The sequence below is a fragment of the Geotrypetes seraphini genome, chromosome 6 (genome assembly GCF_902459505.1).
Source record: "Geotrypetes seraphini chromosome 6, aGeoSer1.1, whole genome shotgun sequence".
NCBI classification, from domain to species: domain Eukaryota; kingdom Metazoa; phylum Chordata; class Amphibia; order Gymnophiona; family Dermophiidae; genus Geotrypetes; species Geotrypetes seraphini.
In genome coordinates, this window is record NC_047089.1 from 173,188,124 (window position 1) to 173,214,926 (window position 26,803).

Below are 26,803 nucleotides of genomic sequence, written 5' to 3' on the forward strand. Positions count from 1 at the left end.
AAAAGGCGTCAAAGCCGCTACCAATACAGAAAAGAATCTATGAGAGTATACATTAGGTGCATAATGAGAACAAAACACATATTTCTTCCCCAAGAAAACTCCTGCCCAGATCACATATCTTGAATGTGAGAGAGAGTATTTTGAATGTGATCCGATGGGATAAAGGCAACCAGTGGGCCTTTTTCAGGCACTTACCCCCATTCATTAACAGATTGATAACTCCATATACAACCACCAGAACACTTCAGTCATCTTATCAATATCTCTTTGCACTTCCTTCTATTTGACAGTTATTGTACGATATGACTCGTAAAACAATTTTCTCAGTGGTAGCTCCCACTTTGTGGAACTCACTCCCTTCTAACCTGAGGCAAGAAACCGACTCAGCAAAATTCAAATCTGACCTAAAAACTTTTCTTTTCAAAGATTTAGACCTGGAGCCTGATTTAAGTAATTCAAGTTATTCCACATGCCCTTTTGTTTTTTTCCTCCCCCATTAATATTTTTTTAAAATTTTTAGCAATGTAATCCTATTCGTCTCCCTTTTGTATCTTGTGAAGTTATATCATATGTTCAATTTTATATTTTAATTGTATATGGCATATCAAGCTCAAATAAAACTTGAAAAAATAAATAAATAATAAAACTTGAAATAATAAATATTGATGATGTTCTTTTGGTACAAGAGTCCATGACCATTTTAGGTGTTAAGCTTGATTCTGGCCTAACAATGAAGTTGCAAGTAACCAAGACCATACAAGTATGTTTTGCATAAATGCATTTGTTATATTGATTAAAACCAATGTTAGCGCCATATGATTTCCGTACTGTAGTCCAGGCTATGGTTTTGTCAAGACTTGATTACTGCAATGCCCTGTACCTTGGAATAACAAAAGAAAAGTATAGAAAATTGCAGGTTATACAAAATGAAGCAGGAAGATTGATAATGCTAAAAATGCTACCGCAGCTTAGTAAAAGGATCCCAGTTATTTGTACATGCTTTTCTCTAGCCAATAAATATTCTCTCTGGCAGAGTGGATGATCTTTATTATGCAAAGCTACGGTTTTATTTTGTAGTCAAGATTTCTGAGGATTGTTTGTATGTTTATTTTATCATGTTTGTTTTAAAATTATGTATGCAAATTATGGGCTCCTTTAGCACACGCACCTTTTTAGCGTGCTAATCCTCGCGCTAGCCGAAAAACTACCGCCTGCTCAAGAGGAGGCGGTAGTGGCTAGCGCGGCCGGAAAATTAGCGTGCGCTATTACGCGCATTAAACCGCTAATGCGGCTTCATAAAAGGAGCCCTATGTAAACCGTTTAGTTTTAAACGATATAGAAAATTTTAAAATAAATAAATCAGTCAATAAAATAGTAGTAGTACTGGTTAAAGAGAATATTCCATGGCCTATCTGAATATCCCTGGATAGCTAGCACAATCAATTTAATTAGACAGGAGCTTCTCCTACCTGGTTAAAATTGCTTTAAATTTTGACTTCTAAATTTCAAACCTTAAAATTAATCATTTGTTCTATAGACAACCAGTGCAGTGCGCTTAAAACAAGACATATATGTAGGTATAGTTCGGGGCGGGCATGGGTGGGTGGTGCCCCTCCAAATGTTGCAGGTGCTAATGTTGAAACTCTGATACAATATTGTAGAAGATATTTATGCTTTATCTTTATTCTTTTGGTTCAGTACCATTGTGCTTTATCACATGATGACATGGGGTCTGACTATCCTGCTTTGTATGGAAGGTGTCGCTTTGCTTTACTACCCTTCAGTTTCCAAGTGAGTAGGAAGAATGAGAAATGTGATGTGTGATTAATTCAAGAATACTTACATGGGTACCACATAGATATTGTTCAGTAAATAAAATTGGTTACAGTTATGCCTTTTTTATACCGCTAATTCCTGTCAATGGTTCTAAGTGGATTACAAACAAGAAGACTAGATTCACGGGCCAACACTCATTTTGGCGCCTCAAATGTTAGACCTGTTTCTGGGTACATTTGACTTGCTGATTCCAAAAATGACACCGCTTTTCTCCTATCATCTCTAGTTTATGAGAGCAGAACATGTGCTATTATTTTATTTATTTATTTCGATTTCTATCCCGTTCTCCCAGAAGCTCAGAACAGGTTACAAGTAGACATTCACAATAGTTTGAAAACAGACTAGTCATATATCATATACCACTCTTCATTCTGTCACCCATTGAAAAGTCAGGATTTTTTTTTTTTTTACTTTATTTAGTTTTTAATGCCAACAAAAAGTGCTTAATGTAATGTTTAAATTAATATATTTTAAGCTTGAAGAAAACATATTAAACTCTACCATTATTCCAATCATTTATCCAAGGTATATAATGGAATTAGCATTTGCTAAATGCTAAGAAGCCTATAGGTATGAAATGGGCTTCTTAGCATGTAACGTGTGCTAAGCTTTAGTAAAAAGGCCCCTTAGTGAGTACAAAACCAGAGGACATAATTTGAGGTTGAGGGATGGTAGATTCAAGAGCAATGTTAGGAAATTCTACTTTACGGAGAGGGTTGGGGATGCCTGGAATGCACTCCCAAGAGAAATGGTGGAGAAGAAAATGATGACGGAGTTCAAAGAAGCGTGGGATAAACACAGAGGATCTAGAATCAGAAAATAATATTAAATATTGAACTAAGGCCAGTACTGGGCAAACTTGCACGGTCTGTATATGGCCATTTGGGGGAGGTTGGGCTGGTATAGATGGACTGGAGTAGGTTTTGACGGAGATTGTGGCAGTTGGAATCCAAGCACAGTACCAGGCAGAGCTTTGGATTCTTGCCCAGAAATAGCTAAGAAGAAAAAATAAAAAAAATTTAAATTGAATCAGATTGGGTAGACTGGATGGACCATTTGGGTCTTTATCTGCCGTCATCTACTACTATGAGAATTATGCTCATACAATTGATCTACACACACTAAAAAGTTCTGAGCCTTAATGTGTTTATTAAACCAAAGGTGTGAATCAAATGCAAAACTTTGAATATTGTATGCTATTAAAGTGCCCTGAACTGAAAATTAAAACAAAACCAATCCCACAATATGGGAAACTAAACCAGACTGTTCTATGTAGGCATCCATCACAGGAAACCAGAATGTTGAGCAGGCCTCAAACTCATTTACTTTTGATTTGTGTGTTGCCTCATTCAGAAGCAACACACAATAATTTTAAAAAAATAAAATAAAATGGTGAGTTTGATATTTAGAAGCACTTATCTGTATAGCAGCAGTATAAACAAGCACTTTATCTGCTAATATTCTGCAGCATTATCTGGATATTCTTAAAGACCTGGATAGTATCAAGTGGAACAAGACTAGGCCGTGGGCATTTCTTTTAACTCTAAGGTTAGCTGCTGACACTCATCCACTATCTGCAAGCTATGCAAATACAGTTAAGCCAGCAAAAAGGCTGTCCTAATTTAAACCACAAGGCTGAATGTTGCTTCTGTTCATAGATTAAGTACCAGACACTGCTAAATATGTATTTTCAGTGCCATTCACTGGGTAGTGATGCAGAGTAAATGGAAAAGATTTATATATCGTAGCTGACGTTTAAAATCACGTTGACCACAGCATGTGAATACCGATCCTGGTGTTTCTTCACTTGATAAAGCAACATAGGCCCAAGGTTTAGTTTAAGGCAGAATATATTCTCTGCCTTGATATGTTCAAAATAAGCCGTTCCCTATAATTCCTGATGCAAGACAGCAACATTGTACTAAAGTCATCACTGGCTGAGTTTTGCATGTCCTTTTTGAACAGGTTTATCTTTATATGTGTTTCTTTTGATGTTCTAGCTGTGAAGAAGGACTGGAGCATGCGATTCCACATTATGTCACAACCTATGCACCACTTCTACTAGTGCTGCTAGTCAATCCAGTCTTATTTAGGAGGACAGTAACAGCAGGTAGGAGACCATACAAAATTACCTTTTCAGTAAGTGGGAAACCCTCTCGCCCCCACCCCTACCCCTTAAATACATAAAACTGCTTAAGTCAGCCACAGCCTGATGTGCAGCCTAGTTCGTTCAAATGGCAAAAAAAGTCCTACTTTAGCTTAATGCTTCATTGCTGATCAAATGAAGGAAATGTTACATTACATTACTGATTTCTATTCCGCCTCAACCTTGCAGTTCTGGGCGGATTGCAAAAGAGACAACTGGACATTTCCAGGATAATTACAGAGAGAATTCTGGTCATTTCCAGGAGAAGTTACAAGAATAATGGAGCTGTATATTTCAAGAGCTACAAGATGCTGTACAAAGGGGAAATAGTGCAGATCCAGTATATATACCGTTAGGGAAGCAGTTGACATGCTTGAGGCTAAAGAGAAGGGAACTGGTGAAGGGGGGAGGAAGGGGGAATTGCGTTGAGGGGGGTCTGTTTGGGGTTAAGCCATCTGTATAAATTTTTTGAATAGGTGGGTTTTGATTTCTTTGTGAAAATATTTTGCACAATAGTCTAATAGTGTTTGGGGTAATTTTATATAGCATTTCCCACATGTAAAACATGAATTTATATGTGGGAAATGTTGGTTTAAAAAAAAAAAATTGCATGTTACCAGTATACATTCCAGTAAGAGCAAGTGTACTTTTAGGAAGACCATCAATGGGTGCTCCTAGAGCTGCAGCATACATATTTTGGTTTTTGATGCTAAAAATAAATAAATAAATTAAACCGTAAACCTGGAAATGCAGTGCCAGGTCATGGCCAGGTACCAGCATTGAATTTCTGGGTTTACGTAGGGTTACCATATGGCTCCAGAAAAAAGAAGAACAGATTGAGACATCTAATACCATTTAGTACAAAGCGATTTGCATCAAAGAGAAGCCGTAATAATTCTGTGGGAAAATACAATTCCTTGGATAAAAAGATGTCCTTATAATTCTTTAACTAAGGCCCTCTTTTACTAAGGCGCGCTAATCAATTTAATGGGCGCTAAACGCTAACACGTGCATGTTAGTCTATGGATGTGTTAGCATTTAACGTGCGTTAATTTGATTAGTACGCGCTAATCGATTAGCGCACCTTAGTTAAATTTGGGGTACAAGTATTGACTTTACATTTTATCTTATAAAAATGTTTTCAACAATCTATGAAATTTCCAGTAACTAACTTCTGGCCTTATTTGTATAGGTAAATTTATTTATTTATTTTTTAAATTTCTATAAATCATTTCAAATAACAATAGCAGCATATATAAAAGAAGATGTTTAATATGTATACCTCTAAAAGGGGATGACTGCAATAAAAATGTATTACTCAATCTATTAGATAAATAATGCAAATCTGAAAAGAACAAAGTGAAATGATTGGAAGCCTCTGCCTGTATAATATGTTGAATCAGACAGTTTTAAACTCTATGGGGCTCATAATCAAAAGAGAAAAACATCCAAAAACCGGCCTAAGTCGGCACTTGGACGAACATTTCACAGAAACGTCCAAGCGCCGATAATAAAACCGGGTATTGGACGTATTTAAAAAAGACCTAGGCCTTCATTGTGCCGCTCAACGTCCAAAGCTAAACAGGGCGTTTAAGGAGGTGTGTCGAAGGTGGGAGTTAGGTGGGACGTGGGCCGGCTTAGACTTAGTCGTACAGCATGTAAGACCGAAAGTTTTACAACAGAGCTTAGATGGAACTTGGACATTGTGACTTAGACCATGCAAAACATGGTCTAAGTCACAAAAACCCACCTAAACTCACCAGATAAGCACTTCAAACACATAACACAGACCCCCACACACTACCCCAGTGATCACCAAACCCCCCACCCCCATAAAAATTTTATTCACAACTTTAAATTTCAGCCTCCAGACCATCATCACCTGGCTGCCTGGTATAGGAAAGCCTAGTCGTCCAGCCCAGAGGCAGCTTAAGTCATCTTGGGAGTGGCTTAGGGACCCATAGAGAAGAGGACCCATGCCCATAATCCCCTATAATGACTACATTGATACTTAAACATGTGCCCTGCCCTATACACCTCCAAAACCCTTTTCTACTGGCATATAAGTGGCTCCTGAAGCCATACGGGCTATTGGGGTTGTAGATAAGTGGGTCTAGGGGATTCTGGAGATGGTTTGGGGGGCTCACCGTGACCTATAAGGGAGCTGTAGGGAGGAGAAGCCATGGCACCCTTTTTGTGAAGTTCACAGCAGAGCCCTATTTAGGTGGCATGTCTGGGTGTGCAGTCCATCACTTTGCAGACCCCTCCCACGTCCAATAGGGCTTGTTCTAGGCATTTTGGACTTGGATGGAAATGTGGTATAAAGATGGATGATTTAGCGGCTTGAACGATCAGATCGGCAGAACTTATAATTAGATGATTTTTGAAAGTAAAAAAAGTTGGACGTCTCTTTCAAAAATGTGTCTTAGGCTCTTTTTAACTTCGGACGACTTGCGAGATGGACGTAAATGGACTTAGACATCCCTTTCAATTATGCCCCTCTATATGTTTCTCTATAGGTAGCCAATGAAGTTTTTTAAAATAAAATATAGAAACCCTATTGTATCTCTTCAGACCATATATCAACCTCACTGCAGTATTTTGAATCAGTTGCAATTTTTTTTTTATACCATTTTTGAGTTTAAGATCAAATACAAAGAATTACAATAATCGAGTTGTGATAATATCAACATCTGAACCAACAATGTAAAATGATGTTAAAAAATGTAAGATTTCACCAATCTCAATTGTCTTATTACATAAATGGTTTTCTTCCATAAATTTGCGATATGATCCTTGTATGTCAAGGAGAGGTCCAAAATAATCCCTAATACTTTGGTTGTTTTTTCAACTTTAAGAGAAGTTCCAGATTTCAATGTGATCGATATAGGGACCAAAGATAACTGATTATTAAACCATAAAACTTATTTGTATTTAGTTTTAGTTTACAGGACACAGCCCATCTTTCAAGTTTTCCAATACAATCCCTGATCTTAATATTGACATTTCCAAAATCCCTGTCCACTAGAATTAACCCAAAATATCAGCAGCTTAAGAGTAAAAGACCTTCACCAAAACCAATGTCTGCACAGAACTCATAAAAATATTTAAAAGTACAGGAGGAATGGAAGAACAAAAATAGTTCCTCAAAGAGAGTTCTAACTTTTAGAGAACTCCATCCTTGATCACACAATAACTCAGATTTGTATGAAATTCCTTAAATCATTTAATAACTGATCCACAAAATAGAAGTAAAACCCATTCTCCATCCTCCATTTTCTGGAGCCATATGGTAACTCTAGGTTTACAGAGCTGGCTAACACATAGCCTGTTAAGTGTGATATTCACTTCCCCTCATTTTTGCTTTCCATCCTTTCACCCACACTCCTCTGTCCCTTTATCTTACTGTCCATCTGTCTCTTCTTTCTTTCCTCCACCCTCTCACCCCTCCTCTCCTATTGTCATACTCCTTCGCTTCCTATCCTTAACCCACCCCACACTCCCCTATCTAACCAATCCCTTCACTTTTCCTTCTTGTGTCCTTAACTTTCCTCATTCTGTGCATCACCTCTCATTCTCCTCTTTGTACCACACTTCCTTCTCTCTTTCCATTCTGCCTCAAACTAACTCAATCTCTCTTCCCCTTTTGCCACACTAAATTCTACACTTTGTACCCCCTTTTGCCTCTTTCCTTCTATCTTACCTTTCTAAGACCCAGCCCCACCCTGAACGCATCTCTTTATGCACTACTGCTCCAATCCCTTCTGTCTTTTTCATTTTGCTTCCTAAGCAATCTTCTCTATGCTTCCAACCTGAACAAGCAAAAAGAAAAAAAAAAAAAAAAAAAGGCGCATTGGACTTCTCCTACCCCCAACCTCTCATTATCTTCCTTGAATGACCTATGGAGGGGCTGGAGAAGGGGGGATGGAAGACTGTAAGGGAAATGCCTCCTGCTCAGTGGTGTAGTGAGGGTGAGAGATGTTTGGGGCGGTGGCGCCCCTCTCCCCCCCGCTCATTCCCCGATCCTTTCCTCATATATAGTGGTAGCACCAGGGAGGCAAGTAAAAAGGGAGGGGAGTGTGGTGCAGTGGTTAAAGCTACAGCCTCAGCACCCTGAGGGTGGTGGGATCAAACCCATGCTGTTCCTTGTGACCCTGGGCAAGTCACTTAATCTCCCCCATTGCCCCAGGTACATTAGATAGATTATGAGCCCACTGCAACAAATAGGGAAAATGTTTGAGTTCCTGAATACATTCATGTAAACCGTTCTGAGCTCCCCTGGGAGAACAGTATAGAAAATTGAATGAATGAATAAATAAATAAAACAATATTTTTGCGTAACCCTCTTTCCCCCTCCCGCCACACTTTTAAATTAGCATTATTATTGATGGTGTCATTCAAAAAATTTGGTATGGGAGTAAAGTCTGGATTCTCTACGCCCCATTTCTTTATCACAAACTTCATATATGATTTTACCCCCATCCTTCCTTTCTCTCACCCTCTAGTCCTTTTTACCTCTAATCTCCCTTTCTTCTCTCCAGAAATCTCATAGCTCCATCTGTCTTTATCCTTCCCCAACTTGCTATCCCACCTCTATCTTTCACCCACTTCCTAGGTCCCCTATTCCCAATCTCTTTAGTTACCCTCTCAGCCCTTAACTGCCCTCCACTGCCAATCATTCCCTCATCAGTCCCAGTTCCATGCCCATCTTGACTTTCTTCCTAGGCCTTCAGACCAATTCTGCCTCTTACCTTTTATCTCATTTCCCATTGCCTCTATTTGATTACATTAATTCCATTTTCATCCTCACTCAACCCCTTCAGATTACCCCCAAGTCCCGTTCCTCTGACGTCCTAGCTAGCGTTTCTCCATTCAAGGAGTATGTTCTGCATGGATTTCCGCTGCCGAGATGCATGACCTCGGCAGCGGAAATCCATGCAGAACATACTCCTTGAATGGAGAAACGCTAGCTAGGACGTCAGAGGAACGGGACTTGGGGGTAATCATCAGTGCAGACATGAAAGCTGCTAAACAAGTAGAGAAGGCCTCATCTAAGGCAAGGCAAATGATGGGATGTATCAATCGAAGCTTTGTCAGCCGCAAACCTGAAGTCATAATGCCACTCTACAGAACCATGGTGAGACCTCATCTGGAATACTGTGTGCAATTCTGGAGGCCACATTACCGGAAAGACGTGCTTCGAGCTGAATCGGTCCAGCGGATGGCCACCAGGATGGTCGCCGGACTCAAGGGTCTCTCATACGAAGAAAGACTGGGCAAACTGCAGCTCTATACCCTGGAGGAGCGCAGAGAACGGGGTGACATGATTGAGACATTTAAGTACGTCACTGGTCGCGTCGAGATGGAAAACGATATATTCTTTCCCAAGGGACCCTCGGTCACAAGGGGGCACCCCCTCAAACTCAGAGGGGGGAAATTTAGTGGTGACACAAGGAAGTATTTCTTCACGGAAAGGGTGGTAGATCACTGGAACAAACTTCCGGTGCAGGTGATCAAAGCCACCAGCGTGCTTGATTTTAAGAATAAATGGGACATACACGTGGGATCCCTACGAGGGTCAAGTTAAGGAACTGGGTCACTAGCACTCAATGGGGTGGGTCAATAGAGTGGGCAGACTTGATGGGCTGTAGCCCTTTTCTGCCGTCATCTTTCTATGTTTCTATGTTTCTATCTATACCTATCTCTTTCCTCTCTCATACTCTTCCTACACCTCATCCTGGTCTCAGTCACACATGCAGAACATAGATAACCCCTCTTCAAATACAGGTTAGGCAACCATGGACTAAAAGTACAGTCTTGAATTCCTGTTCAAAAGATATAGTCTTAACTGACAAAGCAGTTAAGTCTATATCTTTTGAACAGGAATTCAAGGCTGTGATAAACCACTTGCATTTGGGATACAGGAGTGTTCTCTGGACATTGGCTGTATGTATTTATGAGTAGCAACAATCACTGTAGTATGTTAATTATTTTATAAATTTAAGTATATTAAATTTTCACTATAAAAAATTTTGTGAGTTTACATTTTTACACAGACTGGTGTTGACAGAGAATTTGAGAAAGACTTTCCATGCAGGGCAGGATTAACCAATAGGCCAAGTAGGCACGTGCCTAGGGCCCGAAATGGTCAGGGGGGCCCGATGAAGGAGGGCATCAACATTGTTTTTTCCAAAAGGCAATGGGCCCCTCCAGCATTGATTGGCAACGCGGGCTCCCCCGATCTGCAACACGGGCCCCACCCCATCGACGGAAAGTAAAACAATCAAGCAACATGGGTAAGAAAGGCAACAGGAATTGTAATTGTAATTGTGCTTGCCCAAAGTTTCCCTCTGACGCAGCTTCCTGTTTCCGGCTGGGCACATGGTGGGATGGGGCGGGGCAGGGGGCCCAGTGTACTTGTGTGCCTAGGGCCCTCTACGAATTAATCCTGCCCTGTTTCCATGTTCTTGATTCTTGTTAAGACAGTTAATAGAACTGATTAACATAAGCAAATGCTTTTTTTTGTCATCAACACAACAATCCTCTGATGTGTTGATGACAAAAAAAAAGCGCATCCATTTATGTTAATTGGTTCTATTAACTGTCTTCACAAGAATCAAGAACATGGAAAATTTCTCTCTCAAATTCTCTGTCAATGCCAGTCTGTGTTTCGCTAAACAGTGTCTTCAGAAGTAGAGGACTAAGCAGGAGATTCTCAGGAACAAACTTAACCTTCCTAAAACATCAGATTAATTTGAATTAGTCAAATCTAGTTCAATTCTCTTTAAATATATTTTAAATAAATTTAATTTAACCAAATGTCACTAGAATACATTTAAATTATCAAAATCTCGTAGCTGTTTCTTATACATTATAAGCCACATGAAGACTGCAGCAAAGTGGGTTACAAAATCCAGATCAATTCACATAGTACATCAAAGACAAACCTATACACTTAGGACTAGATTCACTAAAGGATAGTGAGTCAATTGCAGTTGGCTGATTTTAAAACAGCGATTGATTCACTATCACGTTTGCATGCAAATCATTTGCATGCAAACTTCGACTCAAAAGCGATTGAGTCAGGGCAGAGCCCTGACAGTAGTGACAGGAGAAGCAGCATCCTGTCACTGCTGTCAGGGCTTCTGCTGGCTTAAAATTTTTTTTTTTTTAATCGGGCAGATATTTTGCATGTATTACACCACAAAACAACTGCTTGATTAAAAAAATGTAAAAAGCCCCCCCTCCGACAAAGTGCTTCCTTCCTCCCCGAACCCTCCAAAATGCCCCTCCACACACAAACGCGGCCCCACCATTGGGGCCGAAGCTGCCCACCCCTTCCACGCGTGCACACATAAATGAATATGGCAGGAGGGATGCCAGCTCCCTCATGGCATCGCATACCCGGCCGGGCCGGGCCCACCTCCCTCTCTATACCTTTAAAAAGTTGGGAGCAGGAGGGGTGCTCAGTCCCTCCTGCTCCAGGCCTCCTCCTCCGATGAACTAAGGCCGCAGTTTATAAGAGGAGGAGGCCTGGAGCAGGAGGGACTGAGCACCTCTCCTGCTCCCAACTTTTTAAAGGTAAGGGGAGAGGGTGGGCCCAGCCTGGTCATGCCGGGTTTGCAATGGCAGGAGGGAGTTTGCATCACTCCTGCCATATTCATTCGTGTGTGCAAATACGGGGAGGGGTTGGGTGGGCAGCGGCAGGCCCGATAGCGGTGGCGGGCATCAGTGCGGGGTGGGGGGGCATATTTTTGGGTTCGGGGAGGGGGGGAGCACTGTCGGGTTAAAACCACAGGCTTGCAATGTGTTTTGCAGAATATTTAAAAAAGGAAAAATTCCTTTTTTATATATTCTGCTAAAAGCATTGCGAGCCCCTGGTTTTAAAGGACAGAAGAGTCAGCAAGGATAGAAGCGACTGGTCTTCAATAGTCGCTTCTTTTCTGATCGGCAAGTCCAATCAGTGTTCCAGAAATTGTTTAGTGAATCGCTGCCTTCCAAAATTTGCATGCCATTTCCCTTATTTGCATGCGCTCATCGGATCGGGAGAAAAGTTAGTGATTTGGGTTGGGGAATAATCGGGCCTCAAAGTGGTCGGGACATGATCGGTGTCCTTTGTGAATCAAGCCCTTAAAAACCAAATATTTCTACACCTGATGGAACCACTGATTAAGTTTATATTCTTTATGATACTCACCATTGACTCATATTTTGTTTTGACTTCATTAGCTCACACGTTGGAATGAAGTTTATTCTTGCAAAGGAAAGGCATAATTACTCACCAGTCTATTCTGTGCTTTTCAGTTGCCACACTGCTCAAAGGAAGACAAGGGATCTATACAGAGAATGAAAGAAGGCTTGGGACTGAAATCCAAATTCGCTTTTTCAAGATCATGCTGGTGTTCTTTATTTGGTAACTTGTATTTGAGTGCATGTTTGAAAGTATGAGAGCAGAAGATGAAAACCCACTTGGGAGCATATATGTGTACATACATGTATCTGTTAGGGATGTGGATACATTTGAAAGAGCATTTACTATTTCATGTCATTTTTAACCAAAAGGACAGGTAGAAACCCAACAAATTTCTACAATTTTGTGTCATGTATTATAAAGGTCAATGCTTCTAATGCTCACAGGTTATCCATAGAGCGGAGTACTGCCAAATATTGCATACTGTTTATTAATAAGCACACTAGGGTACACTATGACACTGCCCCTGAAATGAAAGAAAAATGCAGGGAAACTCAACAAAACGAGCTTGGTCAATATTCAAAACAATTTAATCAACCAGAAACAGCCGTTGACCAGTTAAATCATTTATCCACTAATTTTCAGTGACACTTAACCGGCTATCACTGATGAAAATTAGCAATTAGGTCCATGTTTTCTAAACAGTGCCTTAGTTAAGTGAAAATACGCCATTTAAAATGGACTTGCAAGGAAATTCAAGGTGCTTACCAGCACCTAAAAAAATGGCACCAGAATCATACCTACATAGGTGCTTTCTGGCACCTAATGCCACTGTAGGCATGGGTCATGCCGGAAGTGGCATTAGGCATTAGAAAGCACCTCTGTAGATGTGATTCCCGCAAAGGTAGGCATCAGAAATGTAGGCCTTGAAAACTCATTGGCCTCCTCATTAGACCCGTAAATTTTAATTAATCAATTATTCAAAAGTGCTCAGTGCTCTATATTATATCAATTTCATTAAATAGCTATAATAAAAAGCTAAAACTTATCTTTTGTTTGTTGTTTTGTTCATATCGGGAAGGGACCTGTCACTTCGATCTGTTTCACCCGAAGGCTGTTTCAAGAAAAGTCCCCCTTCTATATTTTCTCTGCACCAAGAAGTAATAATTAACTCTTAGTTAGCCCACAATATTGGGAGATCAAGAAAAGAAATCAACTTCCAATCATTACTAAATAAACTATATTAGAGTAATGGCATTAGATACCCCGTCCTACAGCCGGATGGAAGGTCATATTTCATTAGACATGGTTACCAAACCTTCTTTTGACTCAATAGGATCGCTGACGTGTGTCTTATATTGCTGGTTCTTCCTCTAGAACAGGGGTGTCAAAGTCCCTCCTTGAAGGCCGCAATCCAGTCGGGTTTTTAGGATTTCCCCAATGAATATGCATGAGATCTATTAGCATACAATGAAAGCAGTGCATGCAAATAGATCTCATGCATATTCATTGGGGAAATCCTGAAAACCTGACTGGATTGTGGCCCTCGAGGAGGGACTTTGACACCTGTGCTCTAGAACTAAGACAAATAACATTTTTGTATTTAGGAAACAGCTTAAGACCTGCCTATTCCAATTACCATTTAGGGCTCCTTTTGCAAAGCCGCGCTAGGGTCTTAACGCGCGGAATAGCGCGTGCTAGATTGCCACACGTGCTAGCCGCTACCGCCTCCTTTTAAGCAGGCAGTAGATTTCCGGCTAGCGCACGTGCGATAAAACTGCTAGCGCGGCTTTGTAAAAGGACCCCTTAATGTTGATAGTATATTTATGAATCTGTACCGTGATTAAATCAGCTACTTGATGTTCTGCGATAAAAGACTTATTTTATGAATCTGAGATTTTTTTTATAGTTAGATTGCCAAAAAATGCAAAGTTATGCACCTGGGCAGCCAGAATCCATGCAAGTCTTATACCCTTAATGGCGAGATCCTAGCAAAAACGGTAGCAGAACGAGACTTGGGGGTAATCGTCAGTGAGGACATGAAGTCTGCCAATCAAGTGGAGCAGGCTTCGTCCAAGGCAAGACAAATCATGGGCTGCATACGAAGGGGTTTCGTCAGTCGTAAGTCATTATACCATTGTATAGATCCATGGTGAGGCCCCACCTGGAATACTGTGTGCAATTCTGGAGGCCGCATTATCGCAAGGATGTGCTGAGACTGGAGTCGGTGCAAAGAATGGCCACCCGGATGGTCTCGGAACTCAAGGATCTACCATACGAAAAACGGCTTGACAAATTACAGCTATACTCGCTCGAGGAGCGCAGAGAGAGGGGGGACATGATCGAGACGTTCAAGTATCTTACGGGCCGCATCGAGGCGGAGGAAGATATCTTCTTTTTCAAGGGTCCCACGACAACAAGAGGGCATCCGTTGAAAATCAGGGGCGGGAAACTACGAGGTGACACCAGGAAATTCTTTTTCACTGAAAGAGTGGTTGATCGCTGGAATAGTCTTCCACTACAGGTGATTGAGGCCAGCAGCGTGCCTGATTTTAAGGCCAAATGGGATCGGCACATGGGATCTATTCACAGGGCAAAGGTAGGGGAGGGACATTAAGATGGGCAGACTAGATGGGCCGTGGGCCCTTATCTGCCGTCTATTGCTATGTTTCTATGATTGTTTGCTTGTTTTTTAAACTTTTATTAGTTACATGTTTGTTATAGTTTTTAAGATTGCGAGTACATCACTTTCATAGGTAAATTTTCATAAGTAAATTATGGTATATTAGTTGTTTTTTGTAGTTTTAAGACTATGAGTGTTTTATTGTAACCCACTTAGATTTTTACATAATGTTGGCTATAAATATGATTGATAAATAAATGAGATCCTATTCTAAAAAGGCATCTGGGCACCAAAATTCCATTATAGAATACTAGGTATAATCTGGCATCCAGCATGCCTTACATTTACACACCCACAGTTATATCAGCCATAGACTAGGCATGACTGTGGTTGTGTAAATGCAGCAGGGGTGTGCATAGCTTACAGTAGCTTGTAAATTACATGCATAAGTGGAAGACATACCCATGCTACACTCACTTGTATTTTCATGCTATACTATTATGTGTGTTTTACAGCATAGTGTGTACTGTAAATATTAGGGTGACATATACATGGGTGGAACATGGGCAGAGCATTTAACTGTGAAAGTGTTAGTATTCCGTAAACTTATGCATGCAAGGGGCACATAATTGCGGACACCAAGTCATAGAATTACCCTTCACTGGACTAATATATACCCTACCATGGTCAGCTTTTATTTAAAACACTCGTTGAGGTAAGTTTTTTATGCCCAGATATTCAAAACTGGGTTACTCAAATTCCAGTGCTAAATATTCAGGTGTAAAGTGGCTGCTGGCACTTATCTGGGTGTTGGTGATATTCAGATATATAGCCTTTAAGCTTCCCTAACTTTATCTAGATAATTACTCATTTGCCCTCCTTGTACAAAGCCGTGGTATTGGCTGCCACCCGGCAAATGCTCCAATGCCCACTAAATCCCTATGGGCAATGGAATGATTACCGCAGCTTTGTGAAAGGAGCCTTTATTTATGTACTCACTCCCCTTTAACAAAGCTGCTGCTGCTGCTGTGCAGCAAATGCTCTGTCACTCCATTAAATCCCTATAGATGTCAGAGCAATTATCACAGAAGGAGCCACTACCATGCCTTTGTAAAAGAAACCATCAATTATTTAGCCCATCTTCCTGACAGTGCCCAGAGCAGGTTACATAATAACATTCATAATCATAAAAAATGAACAATTATCATAAGAACAAACAACATAATAACAATACAAAAAACATAAAACAGTTATAGCCTAATAATTTTGGATCAAAGTCAAAATACAAAATTGAAATAAATACGGTTTCACAGCTTTGTGGCATCCCAGCAGATCATTTATTGATCTCACAGAGAGAGAATTCCCATTCCACAATATTACATTGGTGTCTTCTATCCTGCCAATACCTTTCAGCTCTAGGCAGTTTATAAAAGAATTGGTCTGGGCTTTTCCAGGGAGATTACAAGGTTGATAGTTGGAAAATGCATTAGAATCTGGGGAGTCGAGAAGGTTTAGTTAGATCAGTTGACAAATTTCTTAAATAGCATGGTTTTCAATTCTTTCCTGAAGGTTTTGTAGTTGGGCATTGTGGTCATCAGACTGGAGAAGTGGTGATCTAGTCTTGCTGCTTGGGTTGCTAGTAGTAAGAACATAAGAAGTTGCCTTTGATGGGGCAGACCAGAGGTCCATCCTGCCCAGCGGTCCGCTCCCGCAATGGCCCATCAGGCCCACTGCCTGAACAGTGGTCTCTGACTAATTTTATAATTTACCTCTAATCCTGTCATATAGGTTTTTTTTTGCTTTGTATGCCTTTGACTGGGGGGTGGATAAAGTGTGCCTGTGTACTTGGTCTGAATGTGTTGTTCCTGATTAGGCGATTGTTTAGATAGACAGTCAAAACAGATCATTTATTGGTCTCTCAAAGGGAGAAATCCCATTCCACAACAGTCAAAACAGTTGAGAGTGAGCACATTCCAACAAAATAAATCTAACAGACGGCATGGGAAACATTGACGGCATGGGTTAAAGACTGGCTCAGCGGCAGACTTCAGAGGGTGGTGGTAAATGGTACTCCCTCCAAAACGTCAGAAGTGATCAGTGGAGTGCCGCAGGGCTCGGTTTTGGGTCCCATCCTATTTAATATCTTTGTATAGGACCTGCCTCACGGACTTCGAGGTAAAATTGCATTATTTGCCGACGATGCTATATATAGTGGGCAAAAGCACAATGCCCGACAGTATGACGCAAGACCTACTCTTACTGGAACAATGGCCCGCAACTTGGCAACTGAATTTTAATGCCAAAAAATGTAAGGTTATGCACCTTGGCAGCAGAAATCCATGCAGTACTTACACTTTGAATGGTGAGACCTTAACAAGAACTGCTGCAGAACGGGACCTAGAAGTAATCATTAGTGAAGATATGAAGACTGCCAATCAAATAGAGAAAGCTTTATCCAAGGCTAGGCAAATGTTGGGATGCATTCGAAGAAGTTTTGTCAGCCGGAAGCCCGAAGTTGTAATGCCATGGTACAGGTCCATGGTGAGACATCATCTTGAATATTGTGTTCAATTTTGGAGGCCACATTATCAAAAGGATGTGCTGAGAGTGGAGTCGGTTCAGCGAATGGCCACCAGGATGGTCTCGGGACTCAAGTATCTCCCATATGAAAAACGTCTAGGTAAGTTGCAGCTATATTCTCTCAAGGAACGCAGAGAGAGGGGAGATATGATAGAGACGTTCAAATATGTTACTGGCCATATTGAGGTAGAAGAAGATATCTTTTTCTTTACAGGACCTATGGCAACAAGAGGGCATCCGTTGAAACTCAGGGGTGGGAGATTTCATAGCAACACTAGGAAGTATTTCTTCACCTAAAGGGTAGTTGATCGTTGGAATGATCTTCCACTTCAGGAAACTGAGGCAAGCAACGTGCTTGATTTTAAGAAAAAATGGGATAAGCATGTGGGTTTACTTCGAGGAAGTGCTTATGGGGGAAGGGTCCTTAGAGTGGGCAGACTTGTTGGGCCGGTGGCCCTTTTCTGCCGTCATATTCTATGTTTCTAATATCACCACTAATCAGATAACTCCCAGCTCTGCCTTAACTCTGCTCATGGACTACATTGGAACTATCCAGATAGAACCAGGGTGGTCAGTAATGGTCTTCAGTAGCATTATCCATTTAATACTGCTGAAAATTACCAATTGGCCCTTGGTGGTTTTCAGCCACTGTTTTTATTTTATCCATTTAATACTGCTGAAAATTACCAGTTGTCTTCTTGGTGCTTTTCAGCCACTGTTTTTATTTTGGTATACATAATGAACCCAGGGTTTCTTACTGTTTCTGGCATGTGCTTAAAGCTTGTGAATTAGTGAGTTGTTTGATTTTATCATAAATAGTCCAATGACTAATAAGCCCTACTGTTGTAATACTGTTGTATTACTGGTAAAGGAGTCTAATTCTTTGAATCTATATGTCCCCTCTGCAACAGCTGGTCCTCAAACATCATCAATGAGGTCCTTTTGTTCTACCTTGAGCTGCAGCCACATATTACTGGTCAGGTCCTGAAAAATGTCAAGAATGCTGCGCTGATTACATGGTTCATAATGGTAAGTTAAGTTGGTCAACCATAAACCTACAACCCAACAGTTTGACCCTGGGCTTTATAAACTAGTCATTCATTCTCATGTGAAGTCTTGCATGTAATAACTATAGTAAGTTTATGTAATGACTTTCTGTCTGCAAATTTAAGATGATCAACTAAATAAGTTGGCACAAGATCAATGTCTTATAACAAATACAGCCAATTTAAAAAAGTATCCTTGCTTCAATTGGAAGCCAATGTAACATCCTATAATGTTTTGTCACATGATCAGATTTTTTCAAGTTAAAAATTAATCGAATTGCTGTGTTCTGAATGAGCTGTAAACTATTAATATTCTTATAAGAAGCTAAATAAATAATATTACAGTAATCTAGAAGACTTAGAATCAATGATTGTACAAGAAATCTGAAAGCTGAAAAATTAAAATGTGATTTGCTCGTCTGAAGACTCCATAACATAAAATAATTTTTCTTAACTAAAGCATTAATTTGTACATTGAATGATAAGTTATGATCCAAGTGGGCTCCTAAAATTTTAATAACAGAAATAATGGGATAAGTAATCCCATTCAGTTTTAGTGTGTCTTGTTTTTATCATATGGTGAGGCTAGAAAAAATTTAGTTTTTTCTGTGTAAGTTTCAATTTAAAATCTCTTATCCATGATTCTACAGTCTGTATTATTGTTGTTAAAAATTGCAAAGTGTCTAATGATATTGATGAAATAGGAACAAATAATATTTATATCATCTGCATAACTAGAACTGAATTCTGAAAGGAGCTAATCTATTTCCTGTAAGCAAGATTTAAATAAATACTCTGTACATGACAAATGGCATAATGAGGTGAGAAAGATATTTCTTTGAATTTACAGTATATTATCTAACGATGTTGATGTTGATAATATATGGAGCTTTAAGGAACTGGTTCAAAACCAGCCAACCATAACAGTGGATATTGTAGATGTGAGTTAAACTACTTGTAAAAGTAGTTCATATTTAAATATGTTCCTTTTGTATAAGCTTACCACAACTTCCCTCCCCCCACAAAACACAAAGAGAAACAAAAAGTATGTTTAGGTAAAAAAAGAACATTTCCCTGCATATGGTCATTAGTATCCAAAAACTGTAAGTCTCTCTTAGGTTGGTTCACAGTGTATTGACTCCAAAGACATAAAATACAGAGGGAATATTCAAATGCACTTATCAGGGTTGAAGTGCCGCCTACCCAGAGGTGAAAGGGATATTCAGTGGCTCCTATCAGTATTAGTGCTGGAGAGAGATAATCAGTGACTTTCAAGCAGATAGGTGCTGGTGAAAGGAACAGTGCTACTTGGATATGTGCCAGTGAGAGGGATATTCAGTGACACTAAGGCCTTACTGGCACCTAACTTAAGCTGAAAATGTCGTTTAAAAAGAAAAAAAGCATTTAAAAGAAAAAAAATGTAGGCACAAAAATGGTGCTAGAATTGCACCTACAGAGAAGCTTTATGTTGCAGCTTCTATCCCTCCCTTCCTCCCATCCCTTGTGCAGCAAAATCCTTGCAGATTCTATCCCTCCCTCATATCCCTCCCCTTGTAGCATCTTTCTATCCCCCCCACCAACCCATCTCTCCCTTTCATCTGAACTGTGAGACCAAAATAAATACCTTATAACAAACTGGCAGTGTCAGCAGCAATCTAGACAGCCTTCTTCGCGGCCTTCTATCACCCGGGGTTCCTCTGCTGTGTTGCTATGATGTAATCAGCAATGCGGCAGAGGAACCCTGAGTGATAGAAGGCCGCGAAGCTGCCTGTCTAGATTGCTGCCAATGCTGGTGGTTTGTTATAAGGTATTTATTTTGGTCTCGCAGTTCGGATGGGAGGGAGAAATGGGTCGGGGGTATACGCTGCCGGCGACTAGAGATTATTTTCGGGGGTAGAGCTTATATTAAGACCTACCCTGAAAATCATACTAGGGCTTATTTTCAGGGTAGGTCTTATTTTTGGGGAAACACAGTATAAAAGGTTCAAAGAGCAGCAGAAGGACCAAATTCTACATATGGTGGTGAAAAAAGTGAGCACTAAGTACGATTCTATAAACGGCTCTCTAAGTTGGGTACTGTGTATAGAACAGCTCCTAGTGCTAGAATCCATGCCTAACTTTTAGGCACAGGGATTTTCACTAACTGAACTCTGGTGTAAATTCCCACGCTCATCTGCCATATTCCATAACACTGTGTGCATATTTGTGGAATACCCCAACCCATACCCCTCCCATGCCCCTCCCATGGCCACACCCCCTTTTCAGATCCACACAAGAATTTACAGTATGTGCACATTTTTATCGAATAGCAGCTAGCAAGATGTGCACATCAATACTAATTATTGCTAAGTAGCACCAATAATTGATTATCAGCATCCAATTATTAGTGCTAATTGGTTCATTACTCAATTAACTTATGCACACACCTAAATTTGCATGGCAATTTTGTGCGCCATATATAAAATCCAGGGGTTAGTATAGAATACAATTAACTAGACTCTTGAAGTGCAGCTGACTGTTTTACATTATTTGCAATGGTAGCAATTAATATGCAGTAAAGATCTCCATGTTAAATGCAAGTCAAAATCGCCACACCTTCCCCCGAATACAGATTTTCACAGTTTTACATGGCTGTTGATGTTCTCTAACAGTTAATGTGGTGCTGCATTGTTTGCACACATGTAACCACTTTGGGCTGAAGTGGATCATAAGATGTTTAGGACTTTACTGAAGGCTTCTTTTTATGTGTTAGCCTATGGCCTCTGGGTCTATGAGCTTTAGGAGAGAAGGTTGCTGGACAGAAATGGCTGAGTGTGTAATATACATGGGGCTATGATATAATTTGATTGTGACAAATGCATAGTTGTGCTTTTGTCTGTCTATAGATAGTGAATGAATTTACTCTATGATAACTTAGGACAACATGGAGCTCTTTTAAAAAAAAAACCAAAAACCTGTCCAAAAAGTGGCATAAAGGGGCAGATAGACATTTTTTCGTCAAACCCAATTCACTATTTTTGAAACCTATTTTCTAGACGGATATCTATATTGTTTACAGTTTGTCTAAATCTGGTGGGATTAGGGTGAGTTTATGGCCTGGATGTTTTTCTGCCATCAAACTAACCAGATGACCACTAGAGGCATGTAAGCATGACTCACTCCTCACTCCCCCAGTGGTCACTGACCCCCCTCACTCCGCAAAGATGTAAATGAAACAGTACATACCTATCTGTATGCCAGCTGAAGATGTTATGGCAAGTCCTAGTAAAGCAACAAGCAGGTCTCCGGAGTAGCGTGGTGGTCAGTGCAGTGGACTGTAGAGAAGGGGACCCAGGCTCATATCCCACTCTAACTTCTACACTTGTGGTGGAGCATGTGAGCCAACTAAAATCTAATAGACCAGGGGTAGGCAATTCCGGTCCTCGAGAGCCACAGGCAGGTCAGGTTTTCAGAATATATACAATAAATATGCATGAGATAGATTTGCATCTCAAGGAGGCAGTGCATGCAAATCCATCTCATACATATTCATGGTGGATATCCTGAAAACCTGACCTTGCTCCGGCTCTCGAAGACCGGAATTGTCTACCCCTGTACTAGACCATCATATACAGTAGGTGACATCTTCAGGCGTATGGCTGTTATGGTGTACAGCTGAGTCCAGTATGGTTTGGAAGCCTCACAATACAATATAAGGGGGTTATGGTGAGATGTGTACCTGGGACCTTTTATGTGAAGTTCACTGCAGTGCTCCTTGTGGTGCCCCACTGCTCTCCTGGGAAGTCTGTATGGCCAGCCTACTACAAATGCTGGCCCCTCCTACATCTCAGTGGCTTGTTTTTTGCATTTTTCATTTGGACATGTTTTTTTTTCCCCAAAAATGGTTCAAAAAGATAGATGCATAGCTGAAAAATGGGCATTTTTGAAAAAAACAAGATGCACATTTTGCAGTTTTGAATATGGGCTTGTTTGGTACTGGATTTTTGTGCATCTTCTGCAAAACATCCAAACTTGGATTTGGATATATCAAAAATGGCCCTCCACATTCACTTATATCTGAAGCTTGAATGTGTGAGTTTAGGTCTTTCCTTATGTTTGTTGAAGTTCTTTTCCTTCTGCTTTTATTTATTTTGTAAACCACTTCAACATTATATATAAAGACTGTTGATAAAATGAAGTCCCAATAAACCATAAATCCATGTTAAACCCCTAACAAAGCTTAGTAATAGGTCACAAATGGTCTTAATAAATAGGGTTCCCAGAGAGATAAATTTTTCTATATAGGAAAGGATTTAAAATTGATCTCTTTGATTCTCCCTCCAGGGAATACTGAATCCAATGCAGGGTTTCCTGTTTACGTTAGCTTTCTATGGCTGGACAGGATGTGATGTAGACCTGAACCTCTGGAGGAGCGAAAGCCCATATGAATCTATTTCCACCTCAGCCTCTCCTGAAAACATCTACACATCACCAAATGAGTCTTCCCTTAACTATCCAAGCTACATGCAGGATGCCAAGAAGGCAGAGATTGGGAATAGCCAGCAGACCGATGAGGCCTTGAGTATTCTATCTGAAGGTAAAAGAGACATTGCTGCTTTGAATATAAGTAGGAACTCCCCTGTCTACCAAGGTTGGTAGTTTGCAGAATTGTACTGTGTAGCTACTCAGCCCTTATTTGTTAATGACTGTATCAAAACGACAATGATTAATTTAATGACCTATCTTTTTGGACCAGAAAACCCAGTATCATATTTGCTTACTATAAGATAAGCAAGGATTATAAGTGGAATGTAGTGCCTCTCCCTTTAAAGAAATAAATTATTTTCAAATTTCTAAAATGTGTCATGCATTTTATAGGTCAGTGCTTCTGGGGCTTACAGGTCAATGATTCCTTTCAGTGTGTCCACACCCTTTTCAATCCATGCAGAATATTTTGTGATGCAATCTGGTGCTGGCTTGTGGTTCTCTGTTATCTTTGCCTTATGTAACTGACAAGCCTAATTCCAAGACAGGAAGATAAAAGCTGGAAGCTATCTGAATGCCTGTTCTTCAAAAACAAAAAGATCAGATGCCTAGAGTTAATTAGTGCCAGGTGTTGTAGATGGTAATAGTACATTTTGTGATGTTGGTTACATATTCCTTGACTCTAAATTGAGACGCGGCAATAGAGGAACTTAAGGGGAATTTCCTTGACATAGCTTCAGTGAAACATAGTTCTATGTCGGAACATGATTCCCCTAGCCGCGTTGATACTAAAGATGAGTATTAACTCAAACTAATTTAAATTTATTAAATTATTAATAAAGTTTAAATATTTGAAGAGATTATAAAATATATTTGAAACTACAAGACCGATGACACAACTGGGTGTGAAAGTTAAATACACACAGCGGTTCACTTAAGGTATTAGTTTCTAGAGTTAATTAGTGCTAGGTGTTGTAGATGGTAATAGTTTATTTTGTGATGTTGGGTACATAGTTATCACAAAAATGTTCCAACAAAGCTGGTAAATCCAAAACAAAACAGAGAGGAACAAAAGTGTCTGGATGTAACAGGAACCGTTGGTAAATAAAAGGTTTATTCAAATTAGATATCCAAATATAAAAACATATATAATCATCAAAAGTCCATGTATTTAAAGTGAACACAAACCACTAATTGCTCATATAAATGGAAACATGTAAACATATATCTCAGCGTCTTTAGGAGCTTCACTACCTACACCCAAATATCTTGGTATTATCAGACAAGTCACTACCCACACCTAAACTTGGCTGTTCATCAGTTTCATCACAAGTCACTCTTTTTAACACCCATTTATTACACTCAATTGCTTGACGTTGGAATTTCAGTCATAATCAGGACCCCTGACGAAGGCAAACACGCCGAAATACGGACTGTTATGAGCAATTAGTGGTTTGTGTTCACTTTTGATACATAGTCTTTTGATGATTACATATGTTTTTATATTTGGATATCTAATTTAATAAATCTTTTATTTACCAACACTTCCTGTTACATCTAGATACTTTTGTTCCATTCTACTTTGTTTTGGGTACATAGTCATACCATGTAAATATGCATTCTGAAAATATTGTATAAGTAACAATACTTTTGCCACATGTTTATGAAAATCACCCTTTTGTCTCATAGGTATCCAGGACATTTGCACTTCCTTATATGTTTTTGATATTGAGATAATCTGTGAGATCATTGTTGAATCAGATACAATATCATTCCTAAGTATTTCCTAAGTATGGTTTGCCTGCTTAGTTTGAGGAAACAAGGGGAGGGACAGAGCCAGTAAAAGGATGGTGGGTGCACTAGGCCAGTGTTTCTCAACATGTGGTATATGCGACGCCGGATGATGTGTATCTCCCAACTTCCTTCTGCCGTCAGATATATGTGGCGCTGGTACTGTATGTCTATATTCCTTATGCCTTCACGTATCTCCTGCCTTCCTTGATTTCTCTCCATAGCCTCCCTCCCCCAAAAAGAGGAAGTTGCATCATTGGAGGTGGGCCGGCCTGATGGAATTGCCAGCTCAGAAGTACCTCTCCTCTCCCTAGTGGCAGTTCACTGCTTGCTTTTAACTTCCCCACACAGCTGCCACTAGCATCAGTTTAGCTGTGGTTCCATCAGGCAGCCTTGGGGCCTTTGCTAGGCCGGACCACCTCTGATAAAAGAGGGTTGCATCATCGGAGGCGGGCTGGCCTAGCAGAGGTCCCGAGGCTGCCTGATGGAACCGCGGCTAAACTAATGCTAGCAGCAGCTATGTGGGGAAGTTAAAAGCATGCAGTGAGCTGCCACTAGGGAGAAGAGAGGTACTGCTGGACAGGGAGAAGAGGTACTACTGGACATGGGGAAGGACTGTGGGAAGGGAGAAGGGGTATAGCTAGAAATGGGGAGAGGGAGAGGTCCTGCTGGCTAAGGGGGAGGGAAAGGGTAGGGAAAGAGGTGCTGCTGGACCTAGTAGAAGGGGAGGAAAATGGAAAGGTGCTGCTAGACTTGAAGGGGAAAGGAAAGGTGTTGCATGCTTGAGGGGAGGATGAGATGGTGCATGGGGAGAGAGCATATTAGTTGTGAGTGGGGTTAGGGGAGGGAAGGAAGGAAAATTGTTTCAGGATGAGTGAGAGAGGGAGAAATGGACATGGTGTGGAGGAGAGAGAGAAATGGGGCATGGGGAGAAAACATGTAAGTGGAGATGGAGAGATGGACGGGGAGGGCAGAAACAAGGGAAGGAGAAATGCTGCACTCAGGAGAAAGGGGGAGAGGGCAGAGAGTAAAAAAATTGGACTTATGGAGGGAGTAAGAGATGTTAGTTGAGGAACGAAATGACTGGAGAAGAGAAAGCGTGCAGGAAGGAGAGAGAAAGAAATGGGGCGCAGCATAGTTATATGGGGTGGCCTATATAAAAAATTTTAATCATCCCCCCACCCCTGGTACCCTTTTTCGGAGCCCCCTGGATGGTGGACAGCGAATCTCCAGCGGTTCAGGGCAGCCGCAATCTCTTCGGCATCCAGCCTGCCCTCGTACCGTTTGCTGAGTGACTAACGTCAGTTCTCACAAGTCCCACAAGAGCTGACGTTGGCCATTCAGCAGGCGGTGCAGAGGCAGGCCAGATGCTGAAGAGATCGCGGCTGCCCTGCACCACTGGAGATTCACTGTCCGCCGTCCAGGGGGGTCCGAAAAAGGTACTGGGGGGTGGGAGGGAACATTTTAAAAGGCAGAGGAGGTACCGGAAGATAAGCCGCAGCTAATTCCATGGGGCAGCTTATCTTCTGGTTTTCAAACATAGGCTGCCCTTTTCTACAGCCTATACATGGGTGTGGCTTATGCAGAGGGTGGCCTATATGCGGGGAAATACGGTAATCTACAGGGTCGGTTATTCCTGTTTCTTCTCTTTTATGTTTTATTCATGTATAGTATGGATATTAGCTTAATTTGCTCTTAATTGGAATTGATTTTGTGGTTTATTTATATAATCATATATGTATTTATTTTATTTGTGCTTTTTTTAATTAATATACTTATACTTTTGCTTTTTTAATTAATATACAGTATATACTTATATATTGTAAGTCAGGGGTGCCCACACTTTTTGGCTTGCGAGCTACTTTGAAAATAACCAAGTCAAAATGACCTACCAACAATAAAATTATCATTTATATTCGGGGGTGGGAGGGGGTTCCAAAGAGGTCAAGGTAGATGACTTTAAAATATGCAATGTTACCTCAGTAACAAATATACAAAAATGGACAAATATAACCCCTCCCCTTTTACTAAACTGCAATAGCGGTTTTTAGTACAGGGAGCTGCACTGAATGCCCCGTACTGTTCCCGACACTCATAGGCTCCTTGCGCTAAAAAAATCGCTATTG

General features: G+C 40.5%; 1 protein-coding gene across 1 annotated transcript in view; it reads left to right on the top strand.

Annotated features, from left to right (window-relative positions):
* The window catches only part of GPR143 (G protein-coupled receptor 143), a 62,814-nt gene that overhangs the window by 23,846 nt on the left and 12,165 nt on the right, over window positions 1-26,803 (top strand). Inside the window, exons 4-8 of the mRNA XM_033948360.1 lie at window positions 1,699-1,791; window positions 3,837-3,946; window positions 12,287-12,395; window positions 18,288-18,405; window positions 22,746-22,998. Of these exons, the coding sequence (XP_033804251.1) occupies window positions 1,699-1,791; window positions 3,837-3,946; window positions 12,287-12,395; window positions 18,288-18,405; window positions 22,746-22,998 (683 nt within the window). The remainder of the gene's footprint in view (window positions 1-1,698; window positions 1,792-3,836; window positions 3,947-12,286; window positions 12,396-18,287; window positions 18,406-22,745; window positions 22,999-26,803) is intronic.